The sequence below is a fragment of the Engraulis encrasicolus genome, chromosome 18, assembly GCF_034702125.1.
Source record: "Engraulis encrasicolus isolate BLACKSEA-1 chromosome 18, IST_EnEncr_1.0, whole genome shotgun sequence".
NCBI classification, from domain to species: Eukaryota; Metazoa; Chordata; class Actinopteri; order Clupeiformes; family Engraulidae; genus Engraulis; species Engraulis encrasicolus.
Genome location: NC_085874.1, coordinates 48,163,360 through 48,173,828, shown reverse-complemented (window position 1 = coordinate 48,173,828; position 10,469 = coordinate 48,163,360). Strand labels below are relative to the sequence as shown.

General features: G+C 43.3%; 2 protein-coding genes across 2 annotated transcripts; both read left to right on the top strand.

The window, feature by feature from the left end:
* Nucleotides 1-1,030: 1,030 nt before the first annotated feature.
* Nucleotides 1,031-1,810, top strand: LOC134468681 (trace amine-associated receptor 13c-like). Its single transcript, XM_063222571.1, has one exon. It carries the CDS (start codon nucleotides 1,046-1,048, stop codon nucleotides 1,808-1,810), a length of 765 nt encoding a protein of 254 aa, XP_063078641.1. The 5' UTR covers nucleotides 1,031-1,045.
* A 5,224-nt stretch (nucleotides 1,811-7,034) lies between these two features.
* LOC134468680 (trace amine-associated receptor 13c-like) lies at nucleotides 7,035-7,970 on the top strand. Its single transcript, XM_063222569.1, has one exon. It carries the CDS (start codon nucleotides 7,035-7,037, stop codon nucleotides 7,968-7,970), a length of 936 nt encoding a protein of 311 aa, XP_063078639.1.
* The last annotated feature ends 2,499 nt before the right edge of the window (nucleotides 7,971-10,469 follow it).

The following is a 10,469-nucleotide window of genomic DNA, read 5'->3' as shown; positions in this document are numbered from 1 at the left end:
GGCAGGTGGGGGCCCCTAGGCTGCAGCCATATGTATCTAGCCTGTGGGGCCCCTGGCAGGTGGGGGGCCCTAGGCTGCAGCCATATCTAGCCTGTGGGGCCCCCTGGCAGGTGGGGGGCCCTAGGCTGCAGCCATATCTAGCCTGTGGGGGCCCCTGGCAGGTGGGGGGCCCTAGGCTGCAGCCATATCTAGCCTGTGGGGCCCCTGGCAGGTGGGGGCCCCTAGGCTGCAGCCATATCTAGCCTGTGGGGCCCCCTGGCAGGTGGGGGCCCCTAGGCTGCAGCCATATCTAGCCTGTGTGGGCCCCTGGCAGGTGGGGGGCCCTAGGCTGCAGCCATATCTAGCCCTGTGCATTAATCCAGCCCTGGATGGGATGGGGTGGTAGTATTCAGATTCAGATCTCAGGCTTGACAGTTTGCAAAAATAATAACATTGATAATAATTAGCCATTAGGTTATTCTTATCTCAGAAAGTGTCACAGGTTCAGGGTTTTCTTCTACTATCAGGCTTGAATAATGGTCATACACAGGCTATTAAAGGTTTGATTAATGTATCAAAATAGGCCTACGTTACGTCACTATGCAGTATCTTGTCGTCGTCGTTAGAGCAGGGGAAAAGTTCAGGCTCAGGATTTTTTTTTTTCACCATCACCCCTGGGTGGGGGTGCCCATGTAATAGAATATAAATACAGAGAGAGCACAGCGTCTTCTCCAGTACAAGTCTAACCATGTCATGGGACTCATACCCCGTTGTGTCTAGGGGGCTCAGCACTGAGCCAACATACCTAGGAGGAGCTCACACACTCACATCCCATAATGATAATAACAACAGCCTAATGGAGAGCTGTGTGTCATGCTATGGGGAAGCAGCGGTCACTCCTGAATATGTGGTTTCCTATGTTTGTGCTGCACTTGTTATAATAGTGACTGTGTTTGGCAACCTGCTGGTTATCATATCTGTGTGTCACTTCAGGCAGCTGCACACGCCGACTAACGTGCTGCTATTGTCCTTGGCTGTGGCCGACTTCTTGGTGGGACTGTTTGTGATGCCGCTGGAGTTTGTGTGGATGATAGACTCGTGCTGGATCTTTGGCGTCTCCGTGTGCGCCTTTCTGAACTTTTTCGCCTTCCAGCTGACGTGCGCGTCCGTCCACAACGTGGTTCTCATCGCGGTGGACAGATACCTGGCTCTGAGTAACCCTTTCATGTACACCAAACAGATCACTGTCAAACTCACCGTCATCGTGGCCCTGTTGAACTGGTTGTTTTCGTCAGCGTACAACTTTGCCATTCTGTACTGCAACGGTTTCTTCACCCACGCACTGACACTGTGCCCCAGCGAGTGCCCTGTCGCCGTGAATGAAGTGTGGTCCTGGGTTGATTTTGCTGTCGTGTTTGCCATACCATGCTCCATTATGTTTGTGTTGTACTTGAAAATCTTTGCCATTGCTAGAAAACACGCCATGGCCATCAGGGCAGCCAACGCGCAGGGCAATCCAAACAACAACAGACAGACGAGTCACAACGTCCCCAAACGCTCTGAGAGGAAAGCTGCCAAGGTGCTTGGAATACTCGTGTCTGTGTTCTTGTTGTGTGTTGTCCCGTACTACATTGCCAGTCTCCTGGCCGATTTCATAAGCGGGGATGCATTTGACTATGTGTTGAACGCCACATCACTTATACTCTACTTGAACTCTTTATTTAACCCCATCATTTATGCTCTGTTTTACCCATGGTTTCAGAAAAGCATGAAACTGATTATGAGGTGTCATATATTCAGCCCAGAGTCCTCGCTCATGCAGTTGAAATGATCCGTGTTTGCTGGCTCTAAATGTGATATCACTTGTGTGAAAATGTGAATGAATCTACAAACCCCAACTCCGGTGAAGTTGGGACGTTTGGTAAACACTGAATAAAATCAAAATGCTATCATTTTCAAAACATTCAATCTATTCATTACATGGAGAATAGTGAAAAGACAACATATTAAGTGTTAAAACCGAGAAAAAATATTGTTTTGGGGGACATGTACTCATTTCTAATTTGTTGAAAAATCCAACACGTCTCAAATAAGTTGGGACGGGGATCAGTGAAATTTAGTAAACATCCAAATAAGATAAAACAACAAAGAAGAACATTTGAAAATGAATTGTACTGACGGACAATATAGGTGTCCAGGTATAAGATCATCACAGAGAGGCTGAGTCACTCAGAATTAAAGATGCAAAGGGAATAATTACCATAGTTATTACATACATTTTTGAATTCCCTTTGATTTACCACGATTGAGTGTATATAAGACATATTTTTGTTACTAAAATCATTGTATAGGTTCATGACATCATGAAATATATATTGGCTGTAGTCTCACTCTAATTCCTGGAGTGCTAGAGCTATTGAAAATTGACCATATTAAGAATGCTTAATGCGTGCAAATGATACAGGGGTGTAACATTCTCCTAAGCACCTGAGCTCACTTGAAATAAACCCAGAAGACATGGGAAACTGTCCTTTGCTCACAGAAGTCAGCAGAAGTTGTAGAAGTCCATTCTTTTTGACAATAATAGAGCATTGCACATCCTGTGCTACAGTGAAAATGGACCATCCAACTTGTGTTAGTGCTAGCTTCAAAAGTCAGCCTCCATGATGGCATGCGGGTGCAGTAGTGCATTGGTTAAGATGTTCTCACTCATCTGTAGAGTTAAATACAGTGCTGAATGGTATAAACAGGTTTTAAACAGCATGAAAAGCCACCCATGCATTATATTTTGAAGGGAGATCTTCGATTACTGCCACATAGTAAGGTCAAATTGCATTCTCTACTATGTTTTAACAGTTTGGCTCCATCATAAGGACCAGCAGGTGATAAAATGGTGGACTTTTGGTCAAGACCTGTCACACTGTAAGCACTACGGAAAGGAAAACATTGCAAAACATGACAAGGAATACACCCACCATTTAAGCTGGTGAAGTCATGTCCAAGATAGGAATTAACACTGTTTTTTATATAAAATCATCTCATCGGTTAATGTATTTAACTGTTAAGTGTTGTCTTTTTTTGTTTTTAGTCTTCCTTGACATTTGCTGCCATTTATTGTCCCCGTCCCAACTCTTTTGAGACGTGTTGGATTTATCAAGTTAGAAATGAGTACATATGTCCTCCAAAACAATATTTTTTCTCGGTTTTAACACTTAATATGTTGTCTTTGTACTATTCTCCATGTAATGAATAGATTGAATGTTTTGAAAATGATAGCATATTGATTTTATTCACTGTTTACCAAACGTCCCAACTTCACCGGAGTTGGGGTTTGTAGTTTTTCGACACGTGACAGTTGTAATGTACTGCATATTAGTATATTATGATGTAATGTTTCATCGTGTTACTATACATTGTGTATACATATTCAGGGCACATGCCAGACAATACCACATATCACATGGCAGTTTTTTAAATTTATTTATTTACAAGCAACAGACCACGGGCCTATACTACAAAGCTGGTTCAGGATAAGTTAAGGTTAAGTTAAGAGGGTAAATCATCTAATACAAGAGCTTTTCATAGGAAAATGATGACTCCAGGCTCTTCTACTAGATGATTTACCTCTTGACTTAATCTTAAACGTATCCTGAACCAGCTTTGTAGTATAGGCCCCAGTACGTTCTCAGTCTCTCATTGTTTCTTGTTTCCTCTATGTACTGTATATTTAAACTGTGAATATACTCTGTGAGTGATCGTGACAAATGTCCACAAAAGTGTATGTGTTTCATGAGAAATGGTTTTGTCCTTACCAATTGCCCATACTGATCTTTTCTGTGAAGTGGCTTTGAGTACCAAGAAATGTGCCATATAAAACTGATTTCTTATTATTGTTATTATTTTCTCAATGAGGCTTACAATGTAATGCATGTCACAGCAACACATAAACACGTAGTTTTATGGTGCATTTGTGTACCAGATTTATTTTATCGATATACGTACATTTTACAATGTTTGAGCCCCCCTCTCCTAAGACAGCCCCCATCCCCACCCATTATCTCTCCCTCCCAGCCCCACCACAACTGCACGTTATGCATGCACACGTGGCTAGATTAATGCACAGGCTAGATACACGTGACGTATGGCTGCAGCCTTGGGGGCCCCCACCTGCCAGGGGGCCCCTGATTGTCCAAATGTGAAAATGACAGAATTGTGACAAGATGCAACATTGCACAAAAAATATCTGTTGTGTTCAGTACAGTTGGTAGACATGTTCTCATTAATTCCTAGCTCGTAACTATGACACTATGTATGTAAATTCGCCATGATATTTGCCTTCTGCGGGGGCCCACAGCAGCCAATAGCGTAAGGGACCCAGGCTATCTTATTCCATCTCTGCATGCAGAGACCTGCCGACGGGAAGGGGTGGCAAACGAGGTCGTTATCTTAGGCCAGCAGTTCCCAAACTTTTCCTACGCACCCCCTTTTACATTTCAATGTGGTTTGCGTACCCCCTAAGCGAATGTTGCACAGCCACTCATTTTGGGCAGTCCTCATTTCCCATCGACCACACGTTTTTTCTGTGCCATCATTACAATGGAACTTGTTGCATTACAAGCCTAGGAATTATAAATTACACTTCAGATGGATCCTTCAAGCATACAATTCATCGAACAATTAAAACTACCAGACGTTCATTAATATTGGATAAAAAAAAACACACATATCCACCATTGCTCTATTCAGCTCGCGCACCCCCTTGTGACAGGTCGCGCACCCCCAGGGGTGCACGCACCACAGTTTGGGAAACCCTGTCTTAGGCCAAGGGAAAGACGGAGTAATGGTGGCGGGGAGGAGGGTGCAGAATTGCGACCCCATTACATTATATGCATTGAGAGGGGGGTTAGAGCAGAGGTAGAGATGTTTGTCACAAGGTTTTAAACCATTATTATAAGAATGTATGTTTATATTAAATGGTTTTTTTTCTTTCTTTTTTTCTGCTTCTTTCTTTTCAATGTATGGTGCTTAAATGAATGTACAGATTTGTGTAGAACTTTTCACTGTGTGTGATTTTATTGTTGGACCCCAGGAAGAATAGCTGGGTCTGCGCCCAGCTAATGGGGATCCTAATAAACTAAACTAAACTAAACTAAGCCCTTCAGATGGATTTGTGCTGGGCCTGGTCAAAGCTGCCAATGACCTGGCCTGTGCACGTGTAACGGAGACCAACTGACAGAGAGTGGCGTCGAACATTAGTACGTAAACCTCTTTCCCGAAGCCTCAATACAGTGCAGTAGCGTTGGGTCCTTTAGCTCAGCGCGCTCATACTGTGACTCCCATTGCCAAACTGATGTAGTTAACGAGGTGGCAGGTTCGTGTTCCAGAGGGGACGAGTTGTGCAGGAACACCTCCGTCACACACGCATCCCACCTGCTTCCCCCATTCACATTCTCTTCTGGTAACTGTTGAGTCCAAAACAAATTTCATTCAGGACAATAAAGTAGAGTGTATAACTACTCTACTAGAACACATTCATCGTATTACACGGTTTATACTTCACATGTTACATGGGCCTTTTACATGCAAATCTCAAAAGTATTCTATTCTATTCTATTCTATTCTCCTTGAATCCTTATAGCATATTGCCCATGCACAATATTATCTCAACGCTGGTGACTTGCCCGCCCGCTTACATAGGCCTACTGTAGGCCTACGTAGGACTATTCAAGGATTACAACCCTCTGGGTTTTTGTGTGTACTTGATTGTCCCCAGGGAGGGAATTTGAGTTAGGCTGAAACACACACGGAGGTCACCTGCTTTCTGATTGACTGTTACCGCAGAAATACACCAGCGGCGATCTGAGCGAGTCGAGCGACGGAAGTAATTGACTTTGTATTGAGTCGAGAGACAAAAGCAATTCTGGAGACTAGAGCGATTTGCGCGACGAGCGCGACAATTTGAAGTTGAAATCTTTTCAACTTTCTATGACGCGGTTCGGCGACAAGCCGCGACAGCCAATGACTGTATAGAGGTCAGTGACCACAGCCAATGGGAATGCTTTAATGCTTTGCCTTCTGCCTGTACGGACATACTCTTGTCTCCTCAATCGCTCGTATCGCTTGCTGCTACACTCTGTCGCTTGAATCGCATCGCCGCTGGTGTATTTTTGCGGTTAGGCATGCATTAAACGTAGGCCTATGCCTTGTAGCCCCTTAACCCATTGTGTCCTGGAGACACATATACGCTGCATTCAGGTTCTTGAGATTTGAGCTGTTTTATTAAAAATGTGGCTAAGTTAGAGCTGAATGAACACATTATAAGGCAAAATGAGGGTCCTAGCTTTTAAATGTAACTCATTTCATGTTTGTATGTGCTTCGGAGGCTGAGATATTTAGAATTTAATAGGCAGAGGGCACCCTTTCCTAAAAAGGCTTAGGACAAAATGGGTTAATGCACGCCGTACCTCCTGTGGCATGCTGTAATAGACATTGAAAGTTAACTACTACAGTACTACACTACTATGACAGTGCACAGGGCCTTTAATAATACATTACGACTTGGTCATTGTCATTCTGGTAACAGCTAATTTATAAAGCTGTGTCTTAAGGGGTTGAGTGCATTATCATTTATCCGGCGGCAATCAGGATATGTGCAGGACAACTTCCGCTTACATCCACAATGATCCAAATGATATTGTATACACAATTTAAGTCCTACATTTTGAAGACCATTTAAATCTGTAGGCCTATATCTTAAAGTTGTTATGGTTTCACTAAGTCCCAACAGACCGAACCAGGGCTGACCTTTAATGTCAGCCCTTTCATTAAAAAAAAATAAAAAATGAAAAAACATCATTACGTCATCATACAACATGTAAGGGGGTGGTAAAAGAGTATAAAAGAAGTTCACCAACCCGTCTGAGCCACTAGCAAGTCTGATCATGTCATGGGAGTCCCATTACGTTTCTAGGGAAACATACCTAGGAGCGCACACACATACTAGATCTAAGAATCACAGCCTCAAGGATAACTGTGTGTCATGCTTTGGTGAAGCAATGGTCACCCCTGAATATATTGCTTTCTATGTCTGTGCAATACTTGTTGTGATAATAACTGTGTTTGGCAACCTGCTTATCATCATATCTGTGTGTCACTTCAGGCAACTGCACTCACCGACTAATGTCCTTATCCTCTCCTTGGCTGTGGCTGACTTTATGGTGGGACTGTTTGTCATGCCTTTTGGGTTTATTTGGATGACAGAGGGATGTTGGTTCTTTGGCGTTTCAATGTGTGCATTTCTGAACTTTTTCGCATTCCAGCTGACAACGTGTTCCGTGCATAACGTTGCTCTGATTGCCGTGGACAGATACCTGGCTCTCAGCAATCCCTTTATGTACACCAAACAGATAACCGTCAGAATCGCCGTCATTGTTGCCTTAATCACCTGGTTGGTGTCTGTAGGCTATAACTCCTCTCTGTTGTACTACAATGGGTTTTTCACCACCTCGCTCGCACTGTGCCCTAGCGAGTGCCCTGTGTTAGTGAGCGAGGCATGGTCTTGGGTCGATTTTGCCGTCGTGTTTGCCATACCGTGCTCCATCATGTTTGTGTTGTACCTGAAAATCTTTGCCATTGCTAGAAAACATGCCATGGCCATCAGGGCAGCTAACAGTCAGGGTAAACCGTCAAACGCCAAGCAGGACAATATCCCCAAAAAGTCTGAGAGGAAAGCTGCCATGGTGCTGGGGATACTGGTGTTTGTCTTCCTGTTGTGTGTGTTGCCGTACTACATTGCCAGTGTCATGGCCGAGTTTATCTACAGTGATATCTTTGAAGACATTTTAAATTACACGTCTCTTATACTGTACCTCAACTCGTTATGTAATCCAATTATTTATGCTCTGTTCTATCCATGGTTTCAGAAAAGCACAAAGCTGATTTTAACATGTCGTATATGTACCACAGACTCTTCCCTGATGCAAGTGAAATAATTCTTGTTTGGTCTTAATACAAAAAAAAAATGCAATAATAATTTAAAAAGAAAAACAGCAGTGAAAGTGCACATGTTCATGTTGTCCAGGTGAAGGATAAATAAGTTGAAAATGAGCTGTTGTCATGATTGTTGGGTAACTATATGTCATGGGCATTGTGTGCACGTGCTACCCTGGTCATGATGCAAATGTAAAAACATTTGATGGACTATGAATGCCTACATAATGTTTGAATAAATAATGAAATGCATTTTATACACTATGTCTTTGTTTTCTTTCTGTTCCAGCATTTTACTGTAAATCACTCAGTTATGGGGCAAGCACACAGTAGTGTCATTCATACTGTACATACTACTGCTCATAATATAATACTATATCAACAGCAGAGGTATCTCTCTTCCGCTTGGTTTATGTTGTAGTGTTCCCCAACACACTTCACAAAAGCATGTACTCGTGCTGTGCTCGTTGCTGTGTATAATATATATGTACATAGTAAATGTAGCTTTTACTGGTGTAGTTTTTACTGATTTTACATTGTGTTGCATTTCTCAGACACCTTTATCCACATCGACTCATAGAGTATAATGCCTTTTACTGGCACTATTCACATGTATAATTACACTATCCACATTCACAACGAGACTGTGTGGAGTAAATTGTGCATGTCAATAGTGACATTAAAAGACATTACGTATTGTTATATGGCATTATCGTTAAATACAGTACAGTCATGGGTGCCGTTTGCGGGGGAAAGGTGTTAGAGATTTTAAGGGCCCACACACTGACAGCACTGACTGTCCCAGAAAATCCAATCTTTCATAGGGCCCGAAATTTCTGGCGGCGCCCCTGCGTTGTTTCTGAAGCAGTGTAGGGTTGGGTTAGCCTGGGAACTCCCACACTGCCTTTAGTTCTACACAATCGTTTCGATCTAATCTCACTTGTGATTAGGTCTGGTGTTAACCAGGCAAGGGTTGGGTGCCTTGCTCCAAGTTATAGGGAGGGATTCAAACCCTCTGAAACAAAGATTAGGCCACAGCTGGCTGCTGTTATTGGAATCTTGCAATCTGGGCTCTAAATTAACCCCTGCATACTGCTGATGAAAATTTTATTTGGCTAAAAGAAAAGAAAACTTTCTTGCCACATTGGTGAGCGTAACTGGTGAGTGGCTCATACTGATGATAGGCAATAATAATAATAATAACAATAATAATAATAATAATAATAATAATAATAATAATAATAATAATACAGTACTATACAGTATATTCATTAAACATTAAACATTAAAAATATATTTTCGTGTATTTATGTGCCCCTCTGAAAAAATAGTGGCTGCACCTCGGCCCCCGTGCTAACTTTGGTCTAGAATCGCCCCTGCTGTGGAGCCACTACAGTAGGCCAGCAAAGTCCAAAATGAGATATATCCATTTTGTAGAATGTTGGTAAATTGACAATTTTGTATTGGGCATTCCATTCAAATGCATTGCAAAATGCATTTTTATAGAGGTTTTAAAGTATGTTCTCAAAACATTTGAATGGCAAGAATTCACACATAGATGAGAGGACCTCTTACCAGTCAATTCCAGTATTAAAAAGCAAAAAGTCAAAAATGGCGGATATAGCGTTTTGGAAAAGAGCTCTTCAAATTTTGTCTCCAGATTGGCTGGTGGTGCTGCCAGACCGCCCTGGACCCAGTACAGGCAAAGTCAGAGAGGGGTGGGTCCTAGGCAGAGTGAAGGGCTCTTATTCGTAAGAATCGTTTGTCATCTCTATGGGAGAAAGCTCATTGGCTGTCGACCTGACGAAGATTTAGTAAAATCACTCCTGAAAGGTGGAATTGCGCTGTGAGCGGGACCTCCTGCCACCTTTCTAACCCGGCACCGAAGGTGCGAACTATCTTATCACTTTCTTTGGCTGTGAACTGCTGCTCGACCACGTTCTGCTCGACTGACTGAGTTTTATTGTCCTCTACAGAAGGTACGACTTCGCTGGGTGCTCAGTCATGACGAAGGGCTTCTACCGAAGACAGAGTGAAGGAAATTACTCAACGAGTTACTACGAGTTCTGGACCTCTGGATCTCGTTTTCAAAATAATTTCGCAGAGGGACTTCGACCACGCGATGCTCTGACTAGCTATCGTGTTAAGTCTGACTAGCGTGCTACGACTGTTAGCTAACCGGCCACGCCACCTAGCTGACATGGCTGCAGCGTCTGACGACGGGAGAAGAGGAGACATGGTCGTGCATCTCCTGCTCCCGATACCCCATCTCGTCGAAAGACCTGCATCTCCTCTGCTTGGTGTGCCTCTGCTTCCCGCACACCCGAGTGGCGCATACCGGGACGAAATGTAAGAGGTGCCGTCGAATGAGTCCGGACACCTTGGAGCTACGCCTAGCTGCGCTCAAGCGTATGCTAGTAGCTAGCAACGAGGTATGTTCAGACTCTGAACAGTAGAACACGGTGGAACAGGAGGAAAAGGATGACGAGGAGTCACTTGCC